Genomic DNA, 16946 nt, shown 5'->3' on the forward strand with positions numbered 1-16946 from the left:
ACAACTCAATCTGTACATCATTAACAGAACAAATAATTCATATTGACATAACATTCCAGCTTTTGTATGTATGGAATTCGGATAGAACAAAAAGGGAATGCAGAATCTTTAGCGGATAGAGTCCCAAACATTTAATGTATAATACATAATTATCATGAAATTGAAACAAACATTTCGTATTTTAATTCCTAAATGAATATATATTATATTGACAAATATAAATAATTAGTTTTCAATATTATAAATCATTTGTTGCAGCAAAGTAAAAGTAATTTAATAAATAAATTAACGGACAGTATATTTATTAAAAATAGTTATTTAATATAAATAGTAATAGATTCATTAGAAAATTTTTGAAATGAATATAAATATTTATAAATGAAATTGATTTGTATTTAAATTCATATTCACGTCTGTATAGAATTAAAGCTTTCAATAAAACTCAAATCTCAACGTTTAATCTTAATTTGATTATTGAAACTATTATGAGCTCCAAGTTCTTGTAGTGTATTAAGCAATTCTCAAAGGAAGGAAATTACAGAAAATCTTTGCTGTTGCTGCAATTGCATTTGTCATTGACAGAGTGGCAGTCGCTTGGCTATTGCTGTTGTTGTTGTTGTTGTTGTTGCTGGGCATTATTGCAGGATAAACAGGATATCGTTGCAGTTGCCATTGACAGCTGGGCAGAGTTGAAAGTTTGCCTTTCACTTTGACACTCATTATGTTTAATGTTGATTGCCGCAATTTGAGCCAAGAGCTGCTCAACTTTGACATTTTTGCTTTTAATCAACTCGAGAGATGGCGAGAGATAGGGAGACAGAGAGAATGAGAAAGAAAGAGAGATAGAGGCTAGACTCTTTCTGTTCCTTTTTCATTTGGCAATTTTTGCAATTTAACGCCAGCTGAAAACAAACCCAATCAAAAATGTTCCATCCAACTCTCATTAATGACAAACCTATGAACCAAACTTTGCCCATCACAGCGACGCACACACACACACAGATATACTAACACACACTGACATAGAGCTGTTTCGTATTTCCCGCATTAATTTGAGTTTATTTTTGAGTTTAGCTTTGTTGCTAATGACATTTATATCGATTTGCTATAGGTCAAAAAGAGAAAAAGAATTCCTAATGACAAATTTGGGATTAGAGTTTCACATAATATTCTCAATTTTCTAATTACTAACGGCAATGTGAGCTCTATTAATTGGCTTAAGCAAAATTCCATTTGCGAGTTTTCAGCTTACATTTAACTTATTGTATTAAGTTGAGCCTATCATCTCCTCTCTCTCTCTCCCTCTCTCTTTCACACACTTATTATGTTGGCTTAAGAGCTAATTATGTTTACATTTCCCTATATATATGTGTATGTAGGTATATCAACTTATTGAGCTTAGTTGGCTCATAAATTAAATTAGACTTTTGGCTAAAAATATGGGTTAATATTTACATATTCAATATCAATAACTGAATTGAAAGGCAACTCAAACAGTTGCCAACTTGATGAATGCATAGCTCAACTTTTCTCTCCATGTGTGTCTGTGTGTGTGATTGTATATATGTCAACGCATTTCGTCCAATAAATGTAATTTGCTGAGCACACAGAGACAGGGTAACAATATCCTTGCATATATCTCGTTCACTTATAAACTGCTCTCCGCCTCAGTCCGTAACCAGCAAAACCAAAGCAAAACTAATCCAATTAGCGCTTACAGCACCCACACACACACACACACACACACACGTACGCACACATATATAGGGAGAAAGGAAGCCTATTTCATGTTTTACTTACTTAATATATAATGCTAATGGCAATGGCCTCCCATAAAAACCAAGTAAGAATATTGCAAACGGGTATTAGCGACTGCATAATACGCATTCAACTGCAAAATGTCACTAAAGCAGGTGAACAAGATAGAAGAAGGATGGAAGATGCAGAACAGAAACTGGAAGATTGAAGATAAAGGATGGAGAGTAGAGGATTGAAGATCATAAAGGATAGGAAAGCTTTATAATACTGATATTGATATGTTACTTCTTTTTATTAATCACAGGCCTAATAGTTCCCTCATAGCAAATATTTTCAAAATTTCAGATCTCTACCCTCGAGCTGCAAGATCGAAGCCAATATACTCTTTTTTAGCGCCACTGAACGAGCATGGAATGTAGGCAGGCTCTCATTATTTGTTATTTGCCTTTTGGCCAGGACAAAGGAGGCAGCGCAAAAAATGCTCCACAATTGCTGCTAAAATGCGTGAAAGCGAATGCGAAACAAAAGAGACAGCAACAGCAACAGCAACGGTAAAAGAAGAAGAGCCGCAACTGCATGAAGGCAGCAACAAAATATAAAACACAAAAAATACGAAATGAAATTTACGTTCATTAATCATTCGAGCACATTTCAAACGGAGCGAAATGAATGAAATGAATCCCGAAATGGAGAAGGGAAGCAGAAACAGAAGGAATGCCAAAAAAAAAAAATGAGAAGTACAATGAGAGCAAGCAGGCCAGGCAGAAGCCAGACAAATGGCTGCCTACTTTTACGCGTTTCGTCTGACTGTCTCCCTACTCGTTGTTCTCTCTCTGTCTCAGCCGCTATCTCTGTCTCTTTCTCTCTGTGCTAATTTTACGCATTGCCGCTGCTCGCTTCGTGAAAATGCAAAAATGTTCTAATTGGGCGTTGATTTACGACAACTTGATCTGTGAGAGTTTGTTTTTGCCTTTAAACTACCTTGTGCTTACCTTTAATACCCTGAAGTCTGAACAATTTGGTATGGGGTATATATGGCCATTTTGACTCGTTCGTTTAAGAGGTTTTTCTTTTATATATGTATTACGTTTCTTTAGGTTTCTTTGGCTTGGCTCTTTAATCTAACTTTGATCTAGTATTAATTAATACCCTATACTTTGGGTCATAAATGACTTGAAACGCTACCTCTAGTCTTAATCTGACTCGACTGTAAACTCAATGACCCTGTAATTTTAAATATTATAGTGGGTATATATGACTATTTCATATGTATGTTACATTTGGCTACTAAGCTACTTTCGCTGCCCTTTAATACCCTGTAATTTGTATATTTATCATTAGCTATGCTTGACTAATCAAACAACGTTAACAAGATGCCACTATGAGACTCTCGACAAAAAGGTCTTTTGCTTTAGTTTAATACCCTGTCATTTGCATAGCTAACATTGGGTATACTTGACTTGGATCACTGCAACGTGATTGGCCACGTTTTATCCAGATTCGCTTTGACTTTAAAGGATATATACTAAGCTGACTATCGCCAAAATGTCAGCACACAGCTTGTTTACTATGCCGGCATATCCGTTTCCGTTTCCGGTTGCCTTTTGGCCCTTGTTTCTGCGGCCTTTCACTCTTCAGCTACGCTCTTTGCTACCTTTTTTTTGGTGTTGTATAATTTATGAACTTTTGCACTCGCTGCGACTTAACGCAGCGGATTTAGTGATTTTTAGCTGCAGCTAATTAGCAAGTTTTCGGACAATGCGAGGGAGAGACAGTGAAAGAGAGCGAAAGAGAGCGAAAGAGAGCGAAAGAGAGATAGAGAAAACAGTGAGGTAATTGGGCAATCCAATGTGTCTGGGATTAAGTAGTTGTCACCAATTGGCTGAAACCACGCCGCATGCCATTTGCACTTTGCACTTGAGTTTCTTCTGCTCATTTATTATGCGAATGCCATGCAATTTCGCATCTGAATTGGCCGTCTGTCCATCTCTATCTGTCTCTGTCTGTCTTCCTGTCTGTCCGCCTGTCTGCCTGTCTGCCTGTCGCCAAAGCAATCTGTTTTGCCAGTGACAGCCGCAAATGCTGACAGTTGCAAATGCAACTCGCAGCTGCAATAGAAATTCTCAAGATGTCGCGCATAAGTCGCACTTATATATATGCGTGTACAGTGAAACCTGCCATGACGAAATATGCTAGTATAATATAGTAAAGCATGCAGTAAAGCATGCTTAATAATATATGTAAGAGGAGGTATCAGACAGTAAGACTCTCGCATCGAGCTAGACTGCACATTCCACTATATAAGTTTATCGATTGTTTGTTTTCAGTAAGTAGATTTATATGAACAGTTTTTCTTATTGAAAGTAGTTCCATATGTAAGCTTCACTGTACATGTCGTATCGATATATAGATTTGTATAACTCGTATACTTTTGTGTACATTGCTGTAGTTGGCATAGGGAGCTATTCATCAGGCACGCCCACACTGTGTGGCAAGTTGGTTAATTGCAGCTGACTGCGTGCCAAGCGGACGGACAATGCGCGCCTAATTGAAAGTCAAACTCGTGCTGCAACACAGCCCAAAAATGGGCTGGGCCCACAGTAATTTCCCCTCCCCTCCTGTGGAGTCCACGTTCCTCACACGTTCCTCCCTCGTTGAACCCACATTCAACCCTTTTTATAGCCTGGCCCACTCGAATCTAATTAATACTCACTATCAATTTTGCAATTAACGGAATTGTTGCTCTTCTTCGACGAATTGCGCGACATTTGCGAGTGGTTCGTCTGCGAGTGCGAGGGGCTCGAGTCCACGGAGCGACGGGCGGCGTTGCTGCTCTGGAATATGCTCGGTCCACTGGCCAATGGGCTGGGCGTAACCGTTAACATCGGATGCACGCTGCCTGCAAAGCACACAGCAAAATACACATGCGACAAATGGAATTAACAAGTAGGAGACGATGATGAAGAAGAAGAAGAGTTAATTAGTTAATATTTGTACTCGATTTCCAGGCTTAAATTATTTTTAGCAATTCCATTTCAATCACAGCTTCAATCGGATTTCGATTGATTTATAATTACAATTTCGATTACGCATTTTATTCAGTTTAATTTCAATTCCATTTTGACTCAATTTCCGGTCAATTCTTATTCAATATTCATTTACATTCTATTCGGATAATTAAAATTTAACTCAATTTCAATTTAATTGTCAAATCAAATCGATATACTTTAAATTTCGATTCAATTTCGCTTAAATTTCTCTTCAATTTTCAGTTGACTTTAAATTCGTTCAGAGATAAAATTGAAGAAGAAAAGTAGGGGAAATTGAAGCGAATTTGATAGTTGGAATGCCTAAAGCACGTATACATATGTGGTCATAGTTACCGGTCTTGCTGGGATCGTGGGTCAAATGGCCACCAAGTGAGTGCTGTAACTTATCCGTAATGCCATGGATTTTGTCCACAAAGCTGGTGCGTGCCTGCGCCTGGGTCTGGACCTGGATCTGCGAATGGGCATGAGAGTGGCCATCCCCACCGATGCTGCACTGCGGCATCAGCTCGGCGATGCTGTTGATGTTCGGTATGGAGCCTAATTACAACAGAGACCCCAGCCACGACGTTGGCCAATGAGAAATGTGTTGCAATTATTAAAGAGACAGACAAAGAGAGAGAGCGAGGGAGAGAGTGTCGAGTGGAGGCGAGGCGAACCGAGTCGAGGCTCGCATGGCATGTGCCATTTGCCATGTTCATGGGAATGGGAATGGAAATGGATATGGATGTATGTGTGTACGGATATGGATAGCGAGAGCTACGGTGGGGAGCTGTGGACTTACCCTTCGTATGGGACGTGACGGGTGCACAGGCGGCCGTGCTGCTAATGGCCGCCATTTGATTGAGCGCCTTGCCATGCAGCTGGGCCTGTGTGACATTTGGCTTAAGGAACGACACGAATAGATGCTTGGCCAGATCCAGCGGCGTCTCACAGTCGAGGAACGCGTCCAAAAACCGACGAAACCCATCAAAGTCAATGTCCTGCAAACGAAATTTATAGAGGACAAAAATGTTCAATTAAAGTGAGTCAGAAAATCCCTTAGAAAGTACTTCAATGTGGATCTACGGGAAATAGTTTTTGAATTTTGGACTTTTTGTATGTTCAACGCAAAAATTTCATGAGGAATATGGGGATTCATATTGATTTAAATTTAAATTCAACTTAAACTTTAAATCAGTTTCATTCATGCTTTCAATTCAATTTCAATTCTCTCTAACAATTTTACACAATTTTCCATTTTTTTCCGTTCAAGTTTAAAAGAGCTCTAATTTGCTTAGAACTTTAATACGTAATTTGCCTGCATCTATAATTATGTTATTATATTCCATATAAGACCCACACAAAACCTCAAAAACACACTGCGAGAGAGAAAGAGAGAGAGAATTGTTAAATATAATTCCCAGAGATTCGCCAAGTACGTGACCGTAAATGTGCTCCGAGGATCTGGGCAAAGTTTTTTCAGCTCTCTCTATATTTTGTTGTAGTTCTTGTTGTTGTTTTTGTTGTTGTTGACGGCCACAATGGCAGCGCCCCCTTTGGGGTCCTTCACGCACTATGGAGCAGTAGGAGCGAGCACGTGTAGCGTTGTGTAGCATTGATGACATTGATGGACGCATTGATATGTTGACATTGATGGACACGACCATCATCCAGATGTACTGTCCGCATTGTGTAAACATAAATGCGCGCTTTAAAGCTCTCGCCCGGCTACGGCTGGGGATACGGTTACAGTTACGTTTATGGTTACTGTTATGATTACACTTTTGAATCAAGGACGAGGCATTGTGCAAGAGACATTGCGCGTGCCTAGCGCTGCGCTAATTGGCAAATAAGCGAATGAAGCGAAAATGCGAGAGCATCTAATAAGGCAAAGGCGACGAGGGAATACACTGCGAGGGAGGCTTGATAGAAATTTGAATGATGACTCAATTAGGGATGTCCCAAGGAAGGGAGTTGTGTCATACCCAAGACAGATCTACTTAATAGTAAATATAAGCTAAATTAGGTAATACTGATCGAGTAGATAAAGCAAGAAGTATCCTCTAAGAAGGGAAGTATACTCCAATGAAGGAATCTTCTTAGATCTACTTAACGATTTTCCAATGAGGACTACAATCTGAGAGTTTAGCCTGAGCTGTTTATGGAGCGGAATAATAGTTATATATTAATTATACAAACTGATTTTATAGCTAATATGCAGCCAGCTTAGACTTCACTACGAGCCGCATCTTTATTATCTTCCTCATTATTATGCTGGACATTATGGAGAGGGCAGCAGCAGCAGCAGCAGCAGCAATCTCTACTAAAGCTTGTGGCGTTTTAAATTTCGCGCATAGCACAATATATATATATATATATATATATTTATTTATATATGTTTATATATAGATGACAAGTCGACAAACATTAAGAATATGCGCCTTGAGGCATCGAGCTTGAAGTTAACTATGGCCCGAAAGGCACTTTCTCTTCCTCTTTAGCTTCAACTTTCTCCTCTTCTTCTACTTGTGCTGGCAGCATAATGAAACCGAATACACGCAAATGGAAATTTATACCATGGCCAAAACAAAAGCAAAATGGCTTAAACACGGCCAGCAATGGGACCTCAAGTATAAAGGCATAATGAACACACACACACACACACACTGGATGGCTGGCTGGCTGGCTGGCTGGCTGGCACTATAATAATGGCACGCGAATTGCGTTAACAAAATTTATTTAGCAAGCAACGAGATACGCGTGCGAAAGAACAGCAGTAGAAGCAGAAGTAGGAGCAGCTCTTTTTCTACTCCGCTTTTACTGCCTTTTGCTACTCCGCTTTTATTACTAAAAATCTGCTCAAGTCCCTAGTTAATGCGTGCGTGTGTCTGTGGTGGTGTTATGCGTGAGTGCGTGGTTTAATGAATAAATGTTCAAGCATATATTGGCTGTGGGGTACACACAGTGCGTATGCGTGATATCCATTACACGCACACAAACAGAGCAAGAGTGAAAGAGAGGGAGAGAGTGACTGGGATATGCTTTCGCGCTGATAATCACACGAGCATGTCGCGCTTTTGGACCATTTAGCTTGTTTATCGCACGCTTTGCAGCCAGCTCGAAGCGTTCACTCATCTATTGCATACTTTTTGGGGAGGGAGGCGGAGCTGCCAAAAGTCAAACGCGTAAATTACGCATACGCAGCGTGGGCCAGCGAGTGGCATAAATCACATTTGGCACATGCAGCAAAAATTCATACAAAATCACAATAAATTCTGGCCAATCTTGGATAAGTGAAATGCTTAAAAGGTTAAGCGATTTGCCAAGTGGCCCAATATAGTTCTGGGGCTTAGCTTCAATCGAGAGCAGCTCAGAGGGATTTCCAAGGATGTTTGCGACAACTAACAATGGGGCAGAAGAAGGAGCAGAATAATACGCTATCTGCTTGCAGCTCAGCTAATTAGGTTAAAAACCAAGCTGCTTGCAATAAAATATCCACAAATTTGCAACGCAAACTTTTCAAGACTTTTGAGCAGCAACAACAACCACAACAGCAGCAGCAACAACAACAAGAAATGATGGCCGATAGCTAAATCAAACTGAAGAGTTGAAGTGCTGCAGAGGCCAATTCAGTTCAGCAGCTGCTTTTAATTAACTTAATTGAAGTGTCGCAGCTAAGAAAACTTTTCGCCCGTCTAACAGCAACAACAGAATCTCAAGGCTGCCTCTAATAAGATATCAAATTTATAGCAAGCGCAAGCTGAATTGATAGAGCATACTCTATACTGCGAGTAGTACAACAACTATGAGAGCTACTAGGCAACATATTGAAGTATAAAACTCTAGTTGGTCTCTCACGTTCCACTCTTACCAAATGGATTATAGAGTATTGGAATTAGGTATTAGGTACAGTGCAAGGCAAATGCAAATTTAAGTGTATCTATAATGCGACTAGACTCTACTTAGTCTTTCACTTTTTATACATAGCCTACTATCTTATTCAATATATATATATACATGCAATTTTATGTTTGGAAATAGAGTATTTGCATTTTGTGCACTCTAATTATTATTCGACTTTCTCTTATCGAAATGAGTTTACTATCTCTCGATGGACTCTTTCCATTGAGCATTTATAGCGTATATTTCCCTCTCAAATACTCCACATGTGTTCTTTCAATTCCATCGCTCTACGTTTCGCTTTCGATAAAATTACTTCTGCAACTACATCAGCAGTTATTCAATTGAGATTGAAACCGGAAGCACACTATCTACTCTGCCTCTCTTTATATCGCTTAACTAGCATATTTAATACTTTTCCCTCTTTTCGCTTTCAATAAGAAATGAGCTGTACATATATGTGTATATGTAGACCCAAGCCACATCCAAACCGAATGAAATTGAAAGAGTATAAATTCCAGCGGATATTCGCTTTGCAAATAAATAAATAAAATATGGAGAACATTCATCTCGCTGGCTGTCTATCTGTCTGCCAGTCTGTTCACGCAGTCTCGATGACGTACTTCTTGTATGTTATATGTGTGTATGTATATATATGAATGTATCTGTGTAGCACCAACAGAAGCTGAAACATAACATGGCACTTCAATTTATTCCATTTAATAAAATATTTACAGAAATGACTATCATTCGAAGCTGCAAAGAGAAACACATGTATACATACTTATATATATGTGTATGTGTGTGTGTGTGTGTAAAAACAAAAAAAAGAACACCCCGAACGGACAGTGTAGAAGCGCGTGTATTCCTGTTCGCTGTCAACGTGTTCAATATCAAAGTGAATCGACTAAAAGCGTACAAAAAATATATTCGAGTGCCAACAAATTGCATCTACATGCATGTATGTGTCTGTGTATGTATATGTGTGTGAGTGTGTAAGTGTGCTGGGGTGACAGAAACAAACTTAATTATACGATTTTTTTCCATTTCGTTACATGACCAAAAGACACATCAGCAGCAGCAACTCTATCTGTGTGTGTTTGTATGTATTGTATGTCTGTCCGTCCGTCTGTCTGTCCCTCTGTTATCTGTCTTGTATTTGCATTTGTAGTGAGGTTAAATGAGCATGGCTGAATAGATTTAACAACAAATTGCAATTCCCAGCTCAGCTTAAGCAGACACACACACACACACACACACCCACTTAGGGACCCATGGATGATGTGTGTACATGTGTACTGTTGATCGATTGAGTTGAACCAAAGTTTTACATATTAATTGTTTTATCTTTTATCATACGCCACAAACCACAATTGTTTCACACGCGAATGGGTCTGAACGAATGTTGAATACCCAACAATAGAAAACTTTTTTATATAAAAAGTTGGATAGATAACAGAGGTAAGGGATCAAAGAGAGCTGAGAGTTAAAAGTGGGCAACAGATAGTGGATAATAAAGAAAGGAGAATGAAAACAATGGAATTAGTAGAGAAATAAATATGAACATTAATATAAATATATAAATTAGGTATACATATTTATATATCCGATATCTGAGTCGTCTATTGACAAGAATGTAAAGCTCTATACATACGAAGCTAATATAAATCCTTTATAAATCATTTGGATTACTTACACTAAACTTTGTACAAGGGCTTAGCTCTTGATTAGACACAATTATGCCTTATCTCTTCTATGTAATCCCCTTGCGCCTTGCCATCTCGAGTGTATAAATACATCAATATGGGAGCTTTGTCTGCTTTCAAGTTTTGTCATTAAATACACTCAAGGCATGCAGAGCTTAGAATTCATAATGGGGCTTAAATCGTGTGCTAAGCCCGAACGGAAATCAACATTCCCCCGGAGAGCACGTGTGAGTGTCTGGTTGTGTGTGTGGGAGTGTCTGTGTGTGCGTGTATTTGGGTTAGGGTTCGTATGTCTGTATATGTAGCTATAGCTACGGCCCCCATTAAGCTGTTGCCAACTTGGTTATTAATTTGATTTTGTCTCTGTTTTGGCAGCTTGTTGAAGTTCCAAGATTTACTAACAAAACTATTGCCCTCCCTCGTCCGCGCTCCCCCGCTCTTTCTCTCTCGTTCTCCCCCTTTCTGGCATGCATTTTCAATTTAATTTAGTATAAGCTGTCTACCTGTACTTGTCTACCTGTTTCTCTTCTCGATTCATGGCGTCAGGTCTGTGCTCCGTGTCGGGTTGGGGTTGGGGTTGGGGTTGAGGCTGGGGCTTGGGGTCTTGCTGCTCAATTTCAATTTAGCATTTGGGGCGTAAAGTTGAAAAATCTCGGTGATTTATTGTATGTATAAGAAGATTTACTTTCAATCTTTTACTCCATCCACTTACCCAAAATACGAAATATAAAATACAAAACAGATTCTTGAGCTGCCATAGACACAGGCTGGCCCGCATCCTTGTCAGGTTGCTCTGTTCGTGTGTGTGCATGAGTGAGGGTGTGTGAGTGTATGTGTGTGATTCAAGGACTTATTCACTTGAATTCACTTTTAGCAAGGGGGATCTCTCTCTCTCTCTCTATCTCTCTATCTCTGTCTTTTGCTTGATCTTTATTGCTCTATTACTCTTTCTATCACTGTTCATGTCTCGGCTTACCTCTCTCTATCTCTTTCTCTCTGTCGCTATCTATCTTACCCTCTCGCATTCTCACTTTATTTTTCTCTCTTTCTAGCTTAATTCTTCTTTTTTTATTTTCCCGTCTTTCCCGTCTGTCCATTCATCTGCTTGTCTGACTACTTACCCCATCTGGTATGCATTTGGGCGCGGCAGATGCGCTGGGCGTACAGAATTCCTGCAGCACATCCTGTAGCTTGCGTGTGGAGTCTGGAAATGAACAAGAAGAAGAGGAGAAGAAATATAAATTAGATTTATAGCTTATGTTATAGCAATTAGCAAATATTATTTACGATCTCATTAAGGTACAAATACGAAAGCAAGAAATAAAATAAGAATGTTCCAGTGGGGAATGTACGTCTCAGGGATACCCTGTAACTAAACGAGAATTATATAAACTAATATACCCCGTTTGTTCTCTGCCGTTTCCAGCTGTTTTTCTATTTTCATATTTTTCAGTTTTCTTTTTTTTTTTTTTTTTTTTGCTGCACCTGAACAGAAAAGAGGCAATTGCTGGCATGGCGACAGTTTTTAATCGACGCCTCAAGTGGCAAGAGGCAAGTGACAGGTGAAAGCAGGTAATTGCAGAGAGAGACAGATATAGAGAAATGGCGAGATGAATAGATTTAGAGAAGGAGACAGAGCTTTGAGTATAATTAACTAATGGAAACAAAGTCGTTGCATGACAACGATCTGCCTCTGTGTCTCTGCGTGTGTGTGTGTGTGCCTCAAATTGTGGCAAAGTTTTATTAACTTAGTGAATGCATTGCACAGCTGGGCGGGCGACAATTGCAGCCGCTCCTTGAGCTCCTGTTGCAGCTATTGCAGCCGCAGCTGGAGCGAATATTTTGAGTGCTTTGAGCACTTGAATGCTTCAACTGTCGCTGTCGCTGTCGTTGACACTTCGTATTCGATGCCACTCAAAGCGCCACTCTCTGGCAAGTGGCAAGTGGCAAGTGGCAAATGCCACACCCATACGCTGCCTCAATTGCTCTGCTGCTGCTGACATTTTTAATCACACTCAGAAGCAGTTTTCACTGTCTTGTTGACAAGTGCTGCCGGCCCAGCTCCAAAGACATCCGAAAGCCGCTCAGCTCAGTTCAGCTCAAACCGAATACGTTAAAGGTAAATGAAAAGCTAGCAAAGTAAAGGTAAAGGTAAAGGCAAAGGCAAAGGCGAAGGCAAAGGCAAAGGTAAGGGTAAAGGTAAAGGTAAAGGTAAACGCAAAGGTAACTACTTTATGAAACGTCAAGCAGCTTTGCTTGCCTCACTGTTCTCCGTCTGCCTTTTGTTCCAGCTGCAACTTTGCGCCGGATTACCCAATGCAGCATGTCAACATTTAAGCTCACTACACACGCAGTTACCAGACTTCTGCACCATCATCATCATCATCATCATTATCATTATCATCAGCATGAGCATTTAAGCCAGCCAAGCTTTACCTGAAATGCCAGGCTTTCAGCTTCTCGCAATGCGATTTCAAATTGCGCAACTTGACTCGCATCATGTCAATAAATCAGACGCAAATTACATGCAACCCAAAAAGTTGACTAAAATGTTAAAGCTATTATCCATTTCCATTGCCATTTACAATGATAGCTACATATGTATGAAGTCATTAAATCATCTATGCATGCTTACACATTTGCCAATGACTTTCAACTCTCAATTTGTGGCGCAATCAATTATCTGCATATTTTAAATAAATGCATATGAAAGTACGAATAGTAGCTGACGTGGCGATACCTCGTGATACCTTCGTGACTAGCAACGATTACTGCCTTCTCTTCTCATATCTTACCCTCTTCATCTCCTATACTGCTTTATAGATCGACAGACGGAACTGCTTAAGCAGACTTGACTGTTAATACTATACTTATACTATTATACTTTTATATCCGGAAGGTCTTATGCTACCAAATATTCCTATTTTTATTCTCTTTAACTCGTTTCTTATAATCCTATACTGCTATACTCCAATACTCGCGTCGTCCTTTTATACTTTTAATTTGTATTCATAAGTTCTGGTTATCTAGTTGTCTATATGTACTCCTAAGCTATTTATTACTCCTATAATCCAATATTACATTACTTTCAAGTTCTCTTCCTCTTATGCTGAAATATCACTCTTATACTCTTATACACTTATGACTTGCTCGTATACTATATGTGCTAATTGTACTTTTCTCTTTCTCTGCTTCTGCCGTGCTCTTATACTCATTTACTCTTATACAAGCGCCTTGACTGTTGATCTTGATTTTGTTGCCAGCTTTAATATATTTTCTGTTGCCCTTTTCATTTAACGATACGCTTCCTACTCCCTCCAAGGCCTTTGCCTTCATACAAATACACCCACACACACGTACGTATATTTATATGTAGATAGCTGTTATTCATCGTGCATTATGTCATTAATGGTTTGGGTTAAGAGTTTTCACTCTGCACTTACATGATGCCAATTCCTGCAGTTGCAAAAACTCGCGCGGCGATAATTTATCCCATTTGTGTGCGATGGCAATATTCATGTTTGCCTGAAAGTATGCAAGCGAAAAATTATGACAAATTGTAAATAAGCGTACCTACACACACACACACACGCACACACATAGACACTCAATACTAGTGCGAAATGCGGGACATAATTTATTGTTTTTGTTGTTGCGCTTCGCTTGGGACGTGCCCCCTTTTGGTAGCCAATAAAATTTGAAAAGTGTTGGCATAACAAACACACACACACACACACACACACACACACACACACACACACACACACACACTCAACACACACACTTGGACAGCTAACACACTTGACAACTCGGTTGTATTTTTAGACCAATTCCCAATGCGCGTCACAAGCTATAAAACAACGCCCATTAGAGCAGGAGCCACGAGCTCTGCTCGACTCTAATGATCATTAGCTCTATGCAATAATTATGTTTGGTTGTGATAGACGCACACGTTAATCGATGACCTCTCCTTCACTCTCCCACTCACCCACTCTCTCTCTGCGTCTCTCTTTGGTCCGTCATGGATATGGCGTCATCTGATGCTCATCTGGCTTTCAGCTTGTCATTTGTCTTACGCTGTTTGATGGCATTTCGTATATGTATCAAACACACACATACACTAACACTCACACGCACACGAACATTGTCAGCTTTGTGGGCAGGTGCTCTAGTGATAGACTGATAATTGGACTCGCGCAGCAAGCAAATTTTTTTATTTATATAAAATTTAGTTGGAATTTTTTTTGGCTTTTTTTCAAATTTTATTTATTTTTGCGTCTGCGGCCTTTTGGCATTTTATACATATCACAAATATATATATATAGATGCATATATATTTATAAAGCTTTTGTCTCTGGCACATTCTATTTTAAGACGCATTCAACTATTCCAAAATATATCAAAACCGATTGAACTATATATACAGACTTATATATGTACATATATATGTATGCGTATGTATGCCTTAATATATTTTTTTTGCGACTTTGTTGTTGCTGCGGCTATAAAAAGCTACTTAACAGGCACTTAATGTGCTGCCACGCCCATATTTATAGTTGCCTTCTTGGCTAGAGAATAATGGAGAATTAGCATTATTCACAGCTCGCTTGGCGTCCCTTGTGCGCTCCACGCTTACAACTAATGAAAATGCTATTAAAAAATGGCAATAAATATAACAGTGGCATACGTGGCGTATGCGTAATGTGAAATGCCCGTTAATTGCAACATTTATGTGGAGCGCATGGGTGGGGGAAAAAGAGAGACATAGAGAAGACTTGGAAAATGAAAAAGCATTGTTAAAATGTAAAAAAATTTGCAGAGATTTCACATTGCTTTTTCGTTTATGTGCCATTAATGTAGACGAAGGGGATGAGAAAGACAAAGAGAGGGAGAGTGAAAGGCGGAGAAAAATCTGTAAGCTATTGTAGCTAACTAACTCCTGAAAGCCTGACATACGCGGCATACATATTACTCATTAATTGGGATATTACTAGAGAGTGAGAAAGAAAGAGAGAGAGAGGGACAGGTAGAAGAGAGGGCCATCGATTGCTCACATTTCTTATACCGATTTCTGACTGCCTCTTCTGCTCCCTCCTAGTGTCTCAGCCTCTTTCGAACGCCCTCTCATTGTGGCTCTCACCCCACCTCTTGCTTTATCTTATGGACCAGAAAGAAAATGCTAATAAATAAAACACTGGCAAACGTGGCGTATACGCAATAAAATGTTCGTTAATTGCAACATTAAGGTCGAAGGAGACGGACCGAGATGGAGGGATGGTGGGGAGGTGGAGATGAAAACAAGATGAAGCATTGTTAAAATCTAGAAAATTACTGAGATTTTCCATTCCATTTTCCATTCTCTGCGGTTCCCTGTATATGACATTTATTTACAGCATATATTGATGGCATCTCCTGACGAAGTTCAACGAACGCTCAAGTGCCAAGTGGACTTTCCTACGCATTGTGCTGGCCATTGGACAGAGAGAGATAGAGAGAGAGAGAGGGAGAGGGAGAGAAGGAGAGGGAGTGCGAGAGCCCATTGGCCATAAAATATTATTAGATTATGCGTGTTGTATTTCGCCATTCAGAGCATGTAATTCGCATACAATAAGCGTCAGAGACATGGAAAATGAAATGAAAATGGCTTTCAATGTATGTATATGTGTGTGTTTGTATGTATATGTGTATCTGGGTATTTGTGTGTGTGCTTGTCCTTTTTACGAGCTCTCGCTCGCTTTTGTTCGTCCTTTGATAAAATGTATAAAAAAACCAACTTGATGGCTCTTATTGTTTTTGGCCCTAAGAAAATAGCCATTAAAGCCAACACACACACACACATACACATAAACCCACACCACCCACACACACGCGCATATAAATGGCCAACATAGCAAACATTTTGTGTTTTATGCCTCAAATTCGAAATGAGAAGCATCGAAAAGTGAAGCAGCCACAGCTATTTGAAGCAAATCTGCACTTAGATTTCCTGAAGGAGCTTCAGAATTCTCAGAACTTAAATGAATTGCATTACGAAAATGATTTATATAGAAATCAATTTAAAATATGATCTTAAAAACTAAAAAATATATAAGTGAAAACTCTTCACTAAACTTTTAACACTTCTAAATCTAAATTTTAAATCGTAGAAAAATATTTAGGGAGAGGAATAAGGAGAGCTTTCTTTATACTAAAAATATTCCTCTTCCAATGCAATCAGAATTAAATTCATTAAGATACTCATTCATTCATTCAAATGCACTGTACCAATAGGCTCTCAATTCACACACACACTCATCTGCATTCAATCTCTTTGCTGAATAGCAATGCTAGACACAGCAGCTCTAAACAGACTTCCGAGTGTATCCCAGTCGAGTCTGGAGCACTTCCTAATTGTTGGTCCCTCTGGGCAGAGAGCGCCGCAGGCATTTTCTTTCTCTCTTCTGTGCAAACTTTCGCCTCAAATAAAATTTCTATAAAAATTTAATGAAAGTTGTGGCTGAGATTTCGTGCGTAGATACAGCGCCATAATATAATTTTAAATATCAAATAAAAC

General features: G+C 39.2%; 1 protein-coding gene across 2 annotated transcripts in view; it reads right to left on the bottom strand.

The window, feature by feature from the left end:
* Positions 1-16946, bottom strand: part of Dgk (diacyl glycerol kinase 1) — an 86899-nt gene that overhangs the window by 17739 nt on the left and 52214 nt on the right. For both annotated transcript variants that reach the window (XM_018010323.2, XM_089469424.1), the window contains exons 3-7: positions 13837-13918; positions 11515-11597; positions 5590-5788; positions 5142-5345; positions 4472-4657 (exon numbers count right to left, since the gene is read on the bottom strand). In XM_018010323.2, coding sequence (XP_017865812.2) covers positions 4472-4657; positions 5142-5345; positions 5590-5788; positions 11515-11597; positions 13837-13918 — 754 coding nt within the window. The remainder of the gene's footprint in view (positions 1-4471; positions 4658-5141; positions 5346-5589; positions 5789-11514; positions 11598-13836; positions 13919-16946) is intronic.

Source organism: Drosophila arizonae, chromosome 5 (assembly GCF_054131065.1).
Source record: "Drosophila arizonae isolate 15081-1271.41 chromosome 5, UAZ_ARI_1.0, whole genome shotgun sequence".
Lineage (NCBI taxonomy): Eukaryota > Metazoa > Arthropoda > Insecta > Diptera > Drosophilidae > Drosophila > Drosophila arizonae.